This window comes from Rhinichthys klamathensis, unplaced genomic scaffold (genome assembly GCF_029890125.1).
Source record: "Rhinichthys klamathensis goyatoka isolate OS25496 unplaced genomic scaffold, OSU_Roscu_1.1 h1tg000266l_1, whole genome shotgun sequence".
In the NCBI taxonomy this organism is placed as follows: domain Eukaryota; kingdom Metazoa; phylum Chordata; class Actinopteri; order Cypriniformes; family Leuciscidae; genus Rhinichthys; species Rhinichthys klamathensis.
Window position 1 is genome coordinate 538320 of NW_026606787.1, and position 17488 is coordinate 555807.

Sequence of the window (17488 nt, forward strand, 5' to 3'; positions counted from 1 at the left end):
GGACTGTATAAACAAGATACACAGCAAACACAAGACGAAACAACAACAGATGGCGGAAACTAATGCTTTGCAATAACTATATAAACTACTAAGTAGCAAACAAATAAAGAGAAAAACAGAGAACTAAAGCTAGGAATAAACTAAAGGAACCAGTAAAGGAAAAGGAAAAAGCAAACTTCTAAGGCAAAATAAAGGGAAAACTAAATTCTAAAGTTAACGAAGAACTCTAGAAAAAGCTGAGAAAGCTAAGGGGTAAAAAAACAAAACAATAAGGATACTCTGGAACAGGGGTGTATTCCAGAAAGCAAGGTTATCTTACCGTCAAACATACCCTGAACTCTCGGTTGATTGAACCACACCTTGCTTACTCGAGGTATCCTTGTTCCAAAAACGCGTCCAGAATAAGTTCATCCAACTCAGAGTATATGATGCGTTCAAGTCCTCCTGGGAAGTTCGTACTTACGAAGTGGGAAGTCGTGTTTACGACGGGAGGTGCGTTCATGTCACTTTCGTCGGAGTAAGATGGCAGTGTGCTTTCTCTTAATTTCTCATAAGCTGCTTTCTGGAATACCCCCTGAATAATAATTAAAAAATAATAATAATTTTACTCAAACACATACCTATAAATATTAAACCCAAAGAAACTGATCATTTTCTATACATTTATATTATACCTTTTTTTTTTTGTAAATGTGTCCTTAATTGACTTATTGCGGAGGTGAATTTTTTATTTCACTAATGTAAATGTAAGGGAAATGTAAAGGACAAGATCAACCAATGATCAACCAGTTATCTAAAATAGCTCAGAGGTGCATGTCATGAAGCTTCATTTGGCAAGCGTATACGGACAGAGCACAACACAGAGTTACAAATTCTGACAATGGAAGAACAACAAGGAAACAAGCAGGGTCAACAGTCTTGAAGAAGAAGATCGAGGAAGGATGCGTAGTGGAAGGGTACGGAGGAAAAAGAGTGGAAGAGGTAGAAGAGGCCAAGATTGTAGAGATGTTTCTGATGAAATAAGGGCCACTATTGTGGACCATGTTCTCAATCATGACCTTATGGGCCGAGGCGGATCGAAAGGTTCAGCCGAATGTTCGGAGAACATCCGTGTCCTCAATCATTCAAACGTTTGTACGGGTATGTAATCAGACAATGTTCACTATACTGTAACATTGTATAGCCTACTTACTGTAATGCTACATTGAACAATTTAATGACAGACCAACAGTAAAAGTGTAACTGAATCCTGTCCAGTCTCTTGCAATCAATATCCCACATAGAGTAATGTATAAATAAGTACTGTTGAAATGTATATATGCCATATAAAGTGCAGTATTGTGCATTTTCAATCATTGTCATCAAATCATAGCCATAGTTTAGGCTACATCTGAAAATACTGAGAGGGTCTGTTATATTGACAACATGACTATTTTGACTAACTTGTTTGTGAACAGTGACACAAGGACTTGTCATTCTGATGCCACTAGATATGTTCATTGACATAATTACTTTTGAGTTTTGAGAGATGTAGCCTACTAAGGATTTTGAGAAAGTTACATGCTTTTTGCAAGTAATCCATTGTGTGGTGCTGTTTGAATGGATTGTTTTGAGAAATGCACTTACTGGTTTGCAAATCTTAAGGATGATAAGATGATTCTATAAATGTACCAAAACGACTAAGAAAGTTACACATTAACACCACAGAGCATGATAAAGTCATAAGATTATATAACTTTAACATTATCACGCTGCCCTCTAAGTGATACTAGATAATTAATATAATAACAAAAAGCATGGCTGTTATGAAGCGCGAGTCAAGATCATATGCCGTTTTCTTCTTTCAGATTTAGACATAACAATATTGCCATCGTGTGGTGAAATTACATTATTGCAACGCTCAAACTATTGATAGATGGAACATGTAGGCTATGAAAGATGAATGATTTATGAAAAAAAGTATTAGGCTATGTAAAATGTAAAGCCTCTTTAACGGGGGCAGTACTAATTACAAAATGACAGGTCAGACAGTTAGACATTTTGTTTTTGCTCTACCTGATAGGCTTTGACTGGAAATTGAGCATTTTTTCCCCTTTAACCGTAAATGTAGTCCATAAGTTGTTCATTAAAAAGAGGCAGAATTCCCAAAGATCCACTTGAGGAACCGTTTCCATGCTGTATTTCACTATTGGTTATAGCTGCTGGTCATTGTCTGCGTTTTTGGATGTCGTACTGGTTTGCATCATATTCATTGTCCTGAATGAATAAGAGCATTATCTGAGCACTCTTCTGGGTTATTATATCATTCATAATATTAAATTGAACGTTTGGCATATAAACACATCCACCCCAAACCTAATGATATATGATATTGGAAGTTTTCTAATTCGTATTCTGCTCCCTTTCCGCACATAAAACACGTATAGCTGATAAGCAGAACTCCTTTAAACTTACATTTGAAAAAGCCGCCTGGGACCTTCATCAGTCATTTGCAATGAACGTAGTCAATGAATCTGCTTTGTATCTCAACTCAACTGTACTCCACCCAGTCACGCTGTAATCTGCCAAATCTATGAGCCATCGAGCGTGTAAAAGGTTTTAAATGTGTGAGGAGGGGTATCATTACTCTGACATGAGCCATGATGATGACACTTCCTGCAGGACAAACGTCATTCTCTCCAATCCCGTCTTGGCAAAACGCAATAAAACGGTTCTTTCAAGCATTAAAATTAAAAATAAATAATTCAAATAAAACGTATGAAAATGTAACGGAAGGGGGCGCTCTCCACATCACAACACAGTGAGGTGAGGAAGAAGCGGAAACAAGCAATGTTGCTTATCCGGGAGCCTAGCTCTCATGTTGCTAGGAAACCGTTGTTGTGTAGTAGCAACAGCAGCATGTGAAGCAACCGGGAAGCAACAAGTCACTTTATTTTCATTTTAGGTGGTGATAACGCGTTCGCAAATAATGCCGCCAAAGAAAAAATCTTCCAACAAGTCCCCAAAGGGCAGAACTCCAACAGTAGTGGATGGCTTGTCCACAGAGGAGATGTCCAAAGAGCAGTTGGAGGAGCACATTGTGCGTCTGCGAGAGGAGCTGGACAGAGAACGAGAGGAACGCAACTATTTCCAGCTAGAGAGGGACAAAATCCACACATTTTGGGAAATCACCAGAAGACATCTGGATGAGAATAAGTGCGAGCTGAGAAACAGAGATCGTGATCTGGAGGAGGCTGAGGAGCGCCATCAAGTGGAAATTAAGGTTTATAAGCAGAAGGTGAAGCACTTGCTGTATGAACAGCAGAACATGCTTTCTGAGCTGAAGGCTGAAAGTGTTATCAGCACCAAACAGCTGCAGAAGGAGAACGCTGTCCTCGGGAATCATCTGCAGAAAGACATGCGCAACTTGAAAGTTCACTTAAAAGAGCAGGAGCTGTCCAGTGAGAATGTGCTCAAGAGCATTAATTTGAAACACGATGAGGAAATTACTGATCTGCGAAATGATTTTGCCAGACAAGTACGAGAAATTGGATCCAAATATGAGAAAAGGATGCAGAAGCTGCGTCAGGAGGAAGAACTAAGACGCAAGACGGAGATTCATGAGATCGAGGAGCGAAAGAACAGCCACATCAACATGCTTATGAAGAATCACGAGAAAGCTTTCAGAGACATCAGAAACTACTTCAATGACATAGTCTACAAAAATCTGGACTTTATCACTTCACTCAAGGAAGAGTTAAAGGACATGAAAAGGAAGGAGGAGAAAAGAAATAAAGAGATGGCGGAAGTGCTTGAGCAGAATAAGGAGCTTAGAGAGTCTCCACAAAAGGCCAAAGAGGAAGTCGCAGAGCTTCAGAAACAGCTCGCCAACTATGAGAAGGACAAGAGTGCTCTAACTAGAACGAGAGCTCGTCTCAAAATATTTGACAGAGAATTGAAGGAGCTTAAGTGGGAGCATGAAGTGTTGGAGCAGAGATTTACTAAGGTTCAGTTGGAGCGAGACGAATTGTACATGAAGTTCACTAAAGCCATCCTGGAGGTTCAGCAGAAAAGTGGCTTCAAGAACCTGCTGCTGGAGTGCAAACTGAGTGCACTCAATGACACGCTGGAAAAGAAGGAAGCCCAGCTCAGTGAAGTGCTGTCTGTTTCCAACCTGGACCCTACTACCCTCAGTGTGGTCACCCATAAACTGGAGGAAGTTTTGGAGTCCAAAAACCATACTATCACAGACTTACAGTATGAAGTGGCACGAGTTTGCAAGGCCTATAATGACTTGCTGAAGACTTCTGAAGCAAAGCTGCGGGCATTTGGGATCCCTGTGGAAGAACTCGGCTTTAAGCCACTCGAAAGCAGTGCTGGACAGAGTCTTGGTCGGGGTCCTGATGCCCTCGTTTCTGCTCCAAATTAGCAAGAAAGGAAAAAACATATTTTATCTTGATAAAATAAAATGATTAAATGTTATTCAAAAAAAAAAATTTGCTTATCCGCTATGTAGTCTTTGACAAAAACGCGATTTTCTCATCGTTGTTCAAAATGTTGCTTTTTAATGAAACTTACCAACATTCAAGTGTTGACCAAAAATAATACATGAAGCTAGAATAAAACGTTTTTAATAAAAATTTTAAAAATCGTATATGTTTTTTCTTTTTATATGGCTATTGCATGTTAGTAACAAAATATTCCGGGGGCCATGAAAGTTAAAAATGATCAAAAATGCTGACGGTATGGGCTAGCTTTCCCTGGGGGGAAAAGAGAATGATTTCTGAAGGATCATGTGACGGAAGTTTTTTCTTTTTCTTTTTTTCTCCTATTAGACATTCTCTTTGTTATTTTATTCAACAATTGCAGTTTACAGGAACGTTCATCTTCATTATAAAAATAATACATTGTGCAGTTTCCAACATTGCGGGTGTTTTAACATAAACAAAACATAAACAAAAGTCTCACATACGGAGAACGGATTTACAAAAAGATATCAAATTGTTTACACACATTCAGTTTTTGTTGCCTTTTGATTAAGAGAATACTTAATCGTGTTGACATATTGCTTGACCTCATTGTTAAAAGCAATAAAAGATGTTTTGGAATGCGTAAACTTACATTTATGAATGTAAAATTTTGCCAAGAGAATAATGAGATTAATAATGAAGGTTTCATTAGGTCTTAGTTCTGTTGAGGTCATAAAGGCCAAAAAGAACATCCTTCCAAAACAACTTGAAATCTTTCTCAATTTTTTTCTGCAATAAAATTACAAATATCAGACCAGAAACTTTGGACAAAAGGGCAGTGCCAAAACAAATGGGTAACTGTTTCAATACTCATAGAGCAGAACGTGCACATTACATCAATGTCTTTTTAAATTTTTTTAACAATATGATCATTAGACGGGTAAATCCTATGAATTATTTTAAATTATATTTCTCTAATTTGGTTGGTCAGCAAATATCGGTTGGGTAAGAGCCAGACCTTCTTCCAGTCAATGTTTTGCACAAATTTATTCCAGTATGGAACCATATATGGGACTGTGATAATATCTGTTTTGAACAGGGATCTAATTAGTTTATTGTTCTTACCATTGTTACAAGAAAAACAAATCTTACCAACTGAAGTGTCAGTCAGCGATAACAAAGTTAGTTGTAACATGCAAACACCAGAAGTAATTGCTCCAAAGACTTTGGCATAATCTCCAGGAGACACAGGAATTTTGTATTTTTCTAGAAACTCATTATAAGAGTACAGACAACCATCCCTGTTAAATAATTGGTCAACAAAAATAATGTTATTATTAAACCAGTAATCAATAAATAAAGATTTGTGTTTAAACAATATGTCTTTGTTGTTCCATATGTAATATTTGTTGGGTGAAAAGTTGTGTTTGCAAATAAGAGACCATGAAAGGAAGGCCTGGCGGTGAAAGGCTGACATTTTTATCGGGACTTTATCAATATTATAATTACAGGTTAAGAAATAGCTCAACCCACCCAGTTTTGACAGCAAATGACATGGTATGACATTCCAAATAGAATTAGGGTTTTTAAAGAAATGTTTCAACCAATTTACTTTAAAAGTATTATTAAGAGTACAGAAATCGATAAAGTTTAATCCACCCTTTTCATATAGTCATTTGTTAGAACAGACTTCTTCACATGATGAGTTCTATTTTCCCATAAGAAGTTAAAAAGAAGCTTGTCAATCTCAGTAATATGTTTTTTGTCCACATACAGAGATAGAGCTGGATATGTTAACCGTGATAAACCTTCTGCCTTAGACAGTAGTCTGCCTCTGCCTCTCTGGTTCAGCTTTTTCTGGTTCTTTGCATAATAATAATATATTGATGCCGTTTATCTGACTTGATTTAATATGATCAGACAAAAGCTGGGCTACCAATAGGAAGAGGTAAGGCGAAGCCGGGCACCCTTGTCGGATGCCTCTAGAGACATTGAACCTGGGAGACACACCACCTGTTAGTCTAATTGAGCTATTACTATTGTTATATAGACTCATAATAGCTGAGGAAAAAAACTCACCAAAACCGAATATTTTTCCCGAAGGGACTGTAAAATGAATGGATGTTCAAGGGGGTCAAATGCTTTGTAAAAATCTACAAACAGCATGAGCCCACCCTCCTCTACCATTTCTGGGTAATCTAAAATATCTAAAATGAGCCTAATGTTATTTCCTATATGCCTTGTGTTCATGAAGCCCGTCCGTAATCTTCTAGCCAATAAGAGAGCTAAGATTTTATAATCGTTGTTAAGTAAACAAATTGGGCGCCAATTAACTAAAAATAATTTGTCCTGGTTTGGTTTAGGAATTAGGACTGTTATTCCCTGGGTCAGAGAGGTGGGGAGGCATTCGTTTTCAATGGATTCTATGAAGACTTTCAATAAAAAAGGGGACAGTTCAGCGATAAAATATTTATAAAATTCTGAGGATAGCCCATCACCCCCCGGCGATTTGTTATTTTTTAGTTGTGATGTGACTGAAGTAATCCTGCTGACAATTCAGCTTTGACATCACAGAAATAAATTACATTTTAAAACATAGCCTATATTAACATAAAAAAACACAGTTACTTTAAATTGTAATAATTTTTCACCCTAAACTTCCTCCTGAGATGACAGTGCTTGTTAGACCTAAAAAAAAAGAAAGTATGAGACAAAAACACTGTTAAAATCTAATAAAAATGGAAATGGTCTCTATTTGAATAGCTGAATTTGTATTGCTGAATCCTCACATAGCTTAATCAGAAGGAAAAATGTATGTTTTTAAGAATGATTTTAAGACAAATGGTAAATTAAAATTCGAAAATGCATAATGTCAATACTAAAGAGTCAATTTTATTCAAAACAGAGATATACAGGGCATATTACAAACATAATGACCTTCATTAAAAATGTAATAGATGTCAAAGACAATCAAAACGTAATCAGTTTTTTTAAACATCAATCAACATGGGTATAAGGTTTTAATGCATGTTACTGTTCACAGATAATCCTTCTCCACATAAACCTGAAGGACTCTCTGTACCATATAAAAGAAACACAGGAAACACAAGTAATAAGCTCATGAATATCTATCACATATCCCCGTCCTCATAGTGAATAAGCAGTCAGCATTGTACACTGAATCGGTTCCCAGAGATTTCTGCAGGATTAGAACTGCATGTTTGTAAATAATTTGGTTATATTAGATCCATTCCGCAGATTTACCCCTGAAAATGAATCAGAGAAAAAGTCTATAGATTATGTCTAGACTTAGCGATTTATATTCAGAAGGACACTCTTATAAAAGAGATATGTAGGAAATGTAATATAGGACTTACAAATATGTACAACTCACTTATGTCATATCACAGTCGGCTACAGTTATTAGACTTAAATAAAAGTTTTTATTTGGCATACTCTTTATTTTTCAAAAGAAAACAGTGAAAATCCATTTGCATTAGAACAGAATAAATCAAGGAAACAGAATAAATCGAATAAAAACTTCACAGAAAGATTTCTCACATTATAAACATTTAAGAAAAACTGTTGCTGGAATTTGTAGGCACTTCCTCTGTTAAACACTGCTATGGCCATTCGTGTGTGTGTGTGTGTGTGTGTGTGTGTGTGTGTGCTTAGATCATACCGGTGCTATTTAATACTTTAGAAGCATGTGTAATGTGAAGATGTAAAAGTCCAGTCATATATGCGTACTTTCACTCTATGGTTCCAGCATTTTCATATGAGAAAAACATTACATAAATGTGTTATAGGCCTAGATACAAAAATAGTGAATGTCCCCTAATTGAGACACTGCATAAACACAATTATTTTCAAATATTAAATAACAATCAGATAAGAAGTGCACTTGGTGTTTAAATGTTCATTTGGGAGAAACTGTCTTGCTGAAATAAAGTACCTTAATGTACCAAGATCATGAATACTCAGACATCCACTCATAAACTACAAACAATAGCTGATTAAGCTATAACGTTGAGAAAAATAACAGTTATGATACTGAATGAGATCATCTTTCAAGCAGTATCAAAGTCTTGTTGGAACATGCCGACGAAAATAATTTAAAAGATATTTGGTCACACGTTAAAAATACACTGACCTGTCTTGGTACCAATGAAACAATTACAGACACTGTATGGCTATGTGTGTCACACACTGGCTTTAGGGCATTTAACATGAGTTCTGTGTTATTGACATCACAAAAGTGTCCACCTTTATGAACTGATGCATACTAGTACAGAACTATGTGGCACTTTCCAAAAACAGGGTCCTCTTAGGTGTTCAGTTACTGTTTTAAAGCATAAGAGCCACAGTTCCCATGTTTTTTTTTGTTCTATGAATTATTAAATAAACTATTATCTAACATGAAATTAGCCTGTCCCACCTCAAGAGGTTTTGACCTTCTCAGTATCAAACTATTTAAATCATATAACAATGTTCAATTAATTTGAGTAAACAACTGAATGCATTAGTTTAATATTAATTTGGATTACTAATTAGTATTTATGAACTACATTGAATCATTCATGTTAATCACCAAAACATTATATTTATCTGTATCCCAAAGTTTACATGCAACCCTGTTATCACATGATCTTTCCCTATTATAAAAAAGTAACATTCCTTAGAATTAAAACACAGAAGACATGAAGAAATTAAATAAGCTCAGTCCATTTTCTTCATTGATACACCAGTAGCATAGCGTTTACTGTATTTGTCAATGTCAACTATTCAACCCTATTACCAAAGTTACTTTAAGAAAAATATTTTTTTACTTCGATTTATTGGAAATTTTATTTCATTAATAACTACAACGCAACACTTGGTCTCAAACTAACTAGCTCCAGATGCCTGATAGCTTAATTTACATTTTGTGATTTATCACTTTTCACATTGACCTCTGTTGAAAATTCTCCATTCAAACCCTTTTTGGTTAAAAAAAGTGCCATTTACAATACTAGATAAAAATGAGAAAACCGTCCCAATGATCAGGAAAAACTCCAGAGATTTCTGCCAGTATTGTATTTCTCTTTCAGGTCTAATTACAGTTTTTTAAAATTGCTTAGACACTAAAAGTGGTACTTGAGGCCCACTCAGTGAAACCATTCGTTTGTGTACCGAATCTTCAGACCAAGTCTGCAAAACTACAAGCACATTACGTGCTTTAAACTCAGTTTGCTATTGTAAAACAAACATTTTGCAAAACTCTAAACACAGTTCTCTACATTACACACATCATTCAAAACTAACATCTCTTTTGTTTCATTTAGAAAACACTGCAATTTAAATGCCATTTTCGTTTACTGAGTACCTACACCAAATGATCATGTGTGAAAACACTTATACATAAATTGATCACTTAGACATCAAAACTCAGTGTTTTGAGAAAGAAAGAATTTTTTTTGCCCCCTTTTATTTCTGTTTATAGTGTATATATATTATTTATATATATATATATATATATGCACACACATATATGTAAATAGTGTATATGTGTATATATACATATACATACATATATACACACCAACACATACGCACACAAAGCACTTTATAAATAAAGTTGACTTTCTGACTTGGCTTTTATGCATATTAAGTGTATATAAATGTGTATATATATACAGGTCCTTCTCAAAAAATTAGCATATTGTGATAAAGTTCATTATTTTCCATAATGTAATGATAAAAATTAAACTTTCATATATTTTAGATTCATTGCACACCAACTGAAATATTTCAGGTCTTTTATTGTTTTAATACTGATGATTTTGGCATACAGCTCATGAAAACCCAAAATTCCTGTCTCAAAATATTAGCATATCATGAAAAGGGTCTCTAAACGAGCTATTAACCTAATCATCTGAATCAACTAATTAACTCTAAACACCTGCAAAAGATTCCTGAGGCTTTTAAAAACTCCCAGCCTGTTTCATTACTCAAAACCGCAATCATGGGTAAGACTGCCGACCTGACTGCTGTCCAGAAGGCCATCATTGACACCCTCAAGCAAGAGGGTAAGACAGAAAGAAATTTCTGAACAAATAGGCTGTTCCCAGAGTGCTGTATCAAGGCACCTCAGTTGGAAGTCTGTGGGAAGGAAAAAGTGTGGCAAAAAACGCTGCACAACGAAAAGAGGTGACCGGACCCTGAGGAAGATTGTGGAGAAGGACCGATTACAGACCTTGGGGGACCTGCGGAAGCAGTGGACTGAGTCTGGAGTAGAAACATCCAGAGCCACCGTGCACAGGCGTGTGCAGGAAATGGGCTACAGGTGCCGCATTCCCCAAGTCAAGCCACTTTTGAACCAGAAACAGCGGCAGAAGCGCCTGACCTGGGCTACAGAGAAACAGCACTGGACTGTTGCTCAGTTTTGCATGTCATTCGGAAATCAAGGTGCCAGAGTCTGGAGGAAGACTGGGGAGAAGGAAATGCCAAAATGCCTGAAGTCCAGTGTCAAGTACCCACAGTCAGTGATGGTCTGGGGTGCCATGTCAGCTGCTGGTGTTGGTGCACTGTGTTTTATCAAGGGCAGGGTCAATGCAGCTAGCTATCAGGAGATTTTGGAGCACTTCATGATTCCATCTGCTGAAAAGCTTTTTGGAGATGAAGATTTCATTTTTCAGCACGACCTGGCACCTGCTCACAGTGCCAAACCACTGGTAAATGGTTTACTGACCATGGTATTATTGTGCTCAATTGGCCTGCCAGCTCTCCTGACCTGAACCCCATAGAGAATCTGTGGGATATTGTGAAGAGAAAGTTGAGAGATGCAAGACCCAACACTCTGGATGAGCTTAAGGCCGCTATCGAAGCATCCTGGGCCTCCATAACACCTCAGCAGTGCCACAGGCTGATTGCCTCCATGCCACGCCGCATTGAAGCAGTCATTTCTGCAAAAGGATTCCCGACCAAGTATTGACTATTGAGTGCATAACTGAACATAATTATTTGAAGGTTGACTTTTTTTTTTTGTATTAAAAACACTTCTTTAATTGGTCGGATGAAATATTCTAATTTTTTGAGACAGGAATTTTGGGTTTTCATGAGCTGTATGGCAAAATCATCAGTATTAAAACAATAAAAGACCTGAAATATTTCAGTTGGTGTGCAATGAATCTAAAATATACGAAAGTTTAATTTTTATCATTACATTATGGAAAATAATGAACTTTATCACAATATGCTAATTTTTTGAGAAGGACCTGTATATATATACTGAATATGCATACAAGCTACAATATAGCTAGACTGTTTCACTGCAGCTTCACAATATAACAAATTCAAAATCTGCTATAAATCAGTTCTAACAAGCCAATAGTGTCATTATTCAGCTTAAGTCACTTCAGTATTGATTCAGTTTAGTTCCATAACTGTGTAAAATTAATCAGTTGTGCATACATACTGTATATACAGTGTATTTGTCCATATGTACACGCGAATGCTATGTACACTCCTCTGCACTCTGAACAAGCAAAAGGCACAAGAGAGTAGTGTTTTACATTTTTCACATCTGTGTGTAGTTTGGCGTATATGTGTCTAATCATTTTATCTTTGTGTGTAGAGTTACTACACAAAAATAGCATTTTTAGAAGAGTTAATATAGTTTTGAATGAAGTGTTTGCTTTTGCAAGATATGTGTGACGTTTTGCATCTTATGTGTAGAGTTTTGAGAAATGGAGCCATAGTTTCATAAAAATGTGTAAGCATTTTTGAAAAACTGAAAAAGCAATATAGCAGGAACTTTAGTGCCAAATGGACAGGAAGTAATAGAAGCTGCTACGTACTTCACTAAGGAGGACTGTTGCAAAGAATCTTTCTTGCTAAAGTTGAGACGCTCCAGACCTGTACATGATTCCTCTCTTTGAAGGACGGCCAGACAGTGGTCCAAGTGTAGCACAGATCTAGTGTATTATCCAAACAAGCAGAGCAAGCAGAGCAAGCAGGAGAGTCTCCTGTCTGTGAGAGTTAGTATATTTTCATGAATTCAGAGTCCTCAGCAGGCCACATTATTAGCAAATGATGAAAAAGTCATACGCTCCTTCTTCCCAACAATGGGCCTTGTGTCTTCATCCAATGTTTGTAATAGAGAGATCATCAGCAGGAGCAAATGACATCAGAGAACTTTGTGTTGTGAGTTAACTATTCTACGATTAGCTGCAAGTGTTTGTAGCCATTGAAGTCCTTTTAAATCGGCGCATCTTCTACAGGAATTGCTACACTGTTCTGTTGTCCTCATCAGAAGCCATTATACTGCTGACAAATCTATGCGGTTGGCAGAGTTGGTGCTCTTGTCCCACGTGTTCATCTTCGTGGGAGTCACACCTCCCTTGTTGCCGTTCATCTGCGAAAGAAAAGCAGATTAATACATGTTTTTTTCTAATACCTTTGTGAGGAAGAACTGTGCCTAATTGTACAGAATGTGTACTTCAAATCTTAAAAGTATATTTAAAAATATATATATTTCCAGATAATATAATATTAACAAATTAACAGGCCACTTGAGTGTGCTTAAAGGGTTAGTTCACCCAAAAATGAAAATTCTGTCAGTAATTACTCACCCTCATGTTGTTCCAAACCCGTAAGACCTTTGTTCATCTTCGGAACACAAATTAAGATATTTTTGATTAAATCTGAGAGCTGGATCACTCCTCCATAGGCTTCTTAAGGGATCAAAGCTGGGCGCCCAAAAGTTATGAAAGACATCGTTAAAATAGTCCGAGTGACTACAGTGGCTCAACCTTAAGTTTATCAAGCGACGAGAATACTTTTTGTGCGCAAAAAACAAACAAAAATAACGACTTTATTCAACTAATCATTTCCTTCTCTGTGGGCCGTGATATTTCACGTAGTGATATTGCGCAAAGCTTCTGTGTTGCACGTCACACGCAGGCTCACTATTGGCCGACGCTGGTCATGTGTGTGATGCGTGACGTACAACCTAGAAGCTTTGCGTAGTTTCAAGGAAATGATTAGTTGAATAAAGTCGTTATTTTTGTTTGTTTTTTTGCGCACAAAAAGTATTCTCGTCGCTTGGTAAACTTAAGGTTGAGCCACTGTAGTCACTCGGACTATTTTAACGATGTCTTTCATAACTTTTGGGCCGGCCAGCTTCGATCCCTTAAGAAGCCTATGGAGGAGTGATCCAGCTCTCAGATTTAATAAAAAATATCTTAATTTGTGTTTCGAAGACGAACGAAAATCTTACAGGGTTGGAACAACATGAGGGTGAGTAATTACTGACAGAATTTTCATTTTTGGGTGAACTAACCCTTAAAGAGAGTACACTTTCATGGTTGTTGTAAAACTTTTTTTTAAAGTGCACTTTGTAATAATGTCAAATTAAACATTTTACTTTAAAGTACATTTTAACCATCTTTTGTCGTGCTTTAAAGAAGTGCGCTTATTTTGATGTGTTGGCTAACATACTAAAGCACATGCAAAGTACTTGATTATCATTTTAACTGTAGTGTTATTCGATATTACATTTGAAAGTTAATTTTTGAAATGTTCTAAATTCCAACATCACAAACATATTTCTATACATGGCATACAAGTTTCAATAGGAATGATATAAAAGTATATTTTAGTCGTTACATTGAGCAGTACACTTTTACCATATTTCAAATAGAAGTAATTATAAAATTACAAAAATGTACTTGAACATAGGACTGAAGAGGGGCGAAAAAGCACTGTTAAGTTCAACATTTAATATATTTAAACTATAATTCATTTTCATTTAACTGTAAACATTTAATTAAGTGCACACTTGAGTATATTCTTTTAAAGTATATTATTTCCATAATAAGTGCTCTTTATGTTGAAGCATGTTAGAGTGTACTTATTTTTTCACAAGGGTAAGTCTAAAATCCCTGGTCATGAACAATACAAAAGTAAAAATGAAAAGAGCTGGAATTACTCACAATGTCTGAGTTGAAAGGTTTGACGTTGATGTTGCGCATTGAGCTGCTGGTTAAAGTCCACACTTTGGTTTTGTGTTTGAAAGCAGCCCTGACCTGTTGAGCAGTAATACGACATGGAATCTGTTAACAAACACCATGCTTTACACTTGGTTTATATATCAAAAAGAGATTGTGATTGAGTTTAAAAGTGTCTCTAAAGAAAGACCAATTCACACTGCGCCGACAGACGGCAACAGATACAGGGTTTTGTCGGATCAGTGTTGGCATCTGTTGGAGCTTGTTTTCGCCGAATGAACATGCTAAATCGGGGCTGGTCGGGTCTGTACTGTAATCTGGTGACTGTCCGCGGTGGTCGGCGTCTGTCGGTGCAGTGCGAATTGACCTTAAAATCATCACCACTAGATGGCGATCACACTTCAACTCCATAAAACAAACTCCATCATTTACACCAGTTCGCTGCGGGAACGCAAGGTATTTTCCCGACATACAGCACAGACGTCAGACACAGCTGCACAAACACGCTCTTACCTCAGAGTTTAACAGACAGTGAAACAGGAATATGAAGAACCCCTTTGAGGAAAAAAAGGAAAACAACAGATAACACTAAATATTGTGAAAGCGCTCCAATTCACATCTGCAAAAGTTCTTACAAGTCAGTCCAGGTCCAAAGTCATTTCAAACATTGTTATGTCTCATATTTTGTTTAAAGCTGACATTGTTTGGCGAACACGCTGTTGACTTTGGAAGCTGTTATCGAAGTGAAAATCAATCAGTTTGAGTAAGACCTGTGGTCTTTAGTGCAGCGCTGTTGTGTTAAACAGTAGTGATTTCTGACCTGTAGTGAGTTAAACACTGCAAACATGTACTGGAAAAGCAGGGAGTGGTCGTTCACTGCCAGAACCCCGAAGATCCATGATATGCCCAGGATGGGCAAGAGTACCGCCACTGCTTTGGTCGTCAGCCTAGAAAGACACACACACACGCACACATACTGTATGAAATAAGCAAATGCAAGATAGCCGATATTACATTCATGATAGCAGATAAACTCACTTCACAGAGTTGGAATCTCCGTGAACCTTATAGTTCTCAGCGCTGATTCTGGATATGATTCGCGTCACAGCTACCAAAATGCCAATGTTCACCTGGATGGCAGAGATTACAACATTACAAATGTTCCTTTCATGCTCACCTACCGTAGTGCATTTTATTTAACAAACCTCATTAACAGCTGCTTACCATTATAACAAACAGAGCAGGGGCTACAAAAGCCCAAATCGCCCCGTTATTCAGAGACAGCCAGCAACTATGGAGAAAGATGAAACAAAATGGACAAATTATATCAAACAAGTAATCTTTTCTCTTCAAACTGGACATCTGTTGACCATGTCATGACCCACAGTGTTATTATGGTAACTTACTTGCCAACTTCTCCATAGCTGTTGAGTGACACGGTCATAGACACCACACAAATGACCAGAGGGCATCCTGAGTAAAAGCATGACCAGTTTTAGAGGGACATTTCAGTAGTAGCATCATTTCAAGCAGTGCCCCCCTGACATGTTATACTTAATCTAAAAGTACTTTAAACAACATTTTTCTAATCCATGTATAATTATTCACACGGTCACACTTTAGATAAGGGTCCAATTCTCATTATTAACTACGGCTTTTGCCTCAATAAACTCCTAATTACTGCTTATTAATAGTTAGCAAGGTAGTTGTTCAGTTTAGGTGTTGGGTAGGATTAAGGGATGTAGAATATGGTCATGCAGAATAAGGCATTAATATGTGATTTATAAGTACTAATAAACAGCCAATATCCTATGCATGCTAATAAGCAACTAGTTAATAGTGAGAATTGGACCCTAAACTAAAGTGTTACCATTCTCACTTTTAATAACTACTTTGTCACACTGCATGATGTTTTTAATGCAAAAATCTAAAAGGAGGTTAAAAGTGGTGAGAAACACAAATATACTGTACGTACTAATAAATTGTTTTTTTGTTAATGAAATGATGAAAACACATTAACACTCAAACATTTTGTTGTTGTTTTTGAAAGAAATGTATAGTTGTATTCAGCAAGGATGCATTAAATTGATCAAAAGCTAATGTTACACTGTTACATACAAAAATGTATTTACATTTTTTTTTCAATATTGATAATAAGGAATGTTTCTTGAGCAGTAAATCAACATATTAGAATGATTTCTGAAGGATCATGTGACACTGAAGACTGGAGTAAAGATGCTGAAAATTCAGCTTTGCATCACAAGAATAAATTTCATTTTAAATTGTAATTATATTTCACAATTTTATTGTATTTCTGACCAAATAAATCCAGATATAAATTGGTGAGCATAAGAGATTTTTTTCAAAAACATTAATATATACACTATAAATATATATTATAAAGAGTATAAAGCTTCTTAGTAGTGTTGCCAAATTCCCCTCTCTCTCACCATATGTTTTTGTTATTCATATATGAATAACGTGCGAAAAGACAAATGTTTAACCTGAAACGTTACTGGAGCTAAAAATACCTTGTTGTAAAACTCAGCATAGAAGTTTTCAGATTATGTCGTAGGAACTAAAATAAGAACTGTTGGACTGTGGCCGGTTGTTTCGTGCCACCATAAATAAAGAGCAGTGTAGCTGTGCCAAAGGCTTTTAGAAAGGGAGTAGACTTCAGTCTAAAGTAATGACTTAAGTCTAACAAAGCCTGTTTTCTTCATCCACATTGAGCCAATCACATGTATCACCAGGGATACAGATAAACATGCCTATTTATTCAACACTTTTTCATATGTAATGATGAAAAACACCTTCAGTTATCATGCTGCCAACTTTGATTTACTTCAAGGCCCATTGTAGCTCTGGCAATGTCATTTTATGTAAAAAAATAAAAGAAAAAAACTGTTCTCAAAAGAGCCACTGAGAAAATAAGATAAAACACATGTTGTCTATTAGCACATCTGCACATTTGAGACCAGCTCAATAAATAACAGTGACGGCATCATTAGCGATGACCCACTGAAGACTCGGCTAAGATTTAATGTCCTT

At 36.5% G+C, this 17488-nt stretch overlaps 2 protein-coding genes across 5 annotated transcripts in view; one reads left to right on the plus strand and one right to left on the minus strand.

Moving 5' to 3' along the window:
• The first annotated feature begins 2919 nt into the window (after nucleotides 1-2919).
• On the plus strand, nucleotides 2920-4467 carry LOC130102049 (dynein regulatory complex subunit 4). Its single transcript, XM_056267942.1, has one exon. The coding sequence runs from the start codon at nucleotides 2969-2971 to the stop codon at nucleotides 4406-4408; it is 1440 nt and encodes a 479-aa protein (XP_056123917.1). The 5' UTR covers nucleotides 2920-2968; the 3' UTR covers nucleotides 4409-4467.
• An 8230-nt stretch (nucleotides 4468-12697) lies between these two features.
• Nucleotides 12698-17488, minus strand: part of adgrd1 (adhesion G protein-coupled receptor D1) — a 51860-nt gene continuing 47069 nt past the window's right edge. For all 4 annotated transcript variants that reach the window (XM_056267948.1, XM_056267947.1, XM_056267946.1 and 1 more), the window contains 7 exons: nucleotides 15844-15910; nucleotides 15662-15728; nucleotides 15476-15567; nucleotides 15258-15384; nucleotides 14951-14992; nucleotides 14423-14515; nucleotides 12698-12843 (listed from right to left, as the gene is read on the minus strand). In XM_056267948.1, coding sequence (XP_056123923.1) covers nucleotides 12748-12843; nucleotides 14423-14515; nucleotides 14951-14992; nucleotides 15258-15384; nucleotides 15476-15567; nucleotides 15662-15728; nucleotides 15844-15910 — 584 coding nt within the window. In that variant the 3' untranslated portion in view covers nucleotides 12698-12747. The remainder of the gene's footprint in view (nucleotides 12844-14422; nucleotides 14516-14950; nucleotides 14993-15257; nucleotides 15385-15475; nucleotides 15568-15661; nucleotides 15729-15843; nucleotides 15911-17488) is intronic.

Bases quoted from the DNA above. Each gene is read 5' to 3' on its own strand.
- LOC130102049 (XM_056267942.1), top strand. From the start codon at position 2,969: ATGCCGCCAAAGAAAAAATCTTCCAACAAGTCCCCAAAGGGCAGAACT.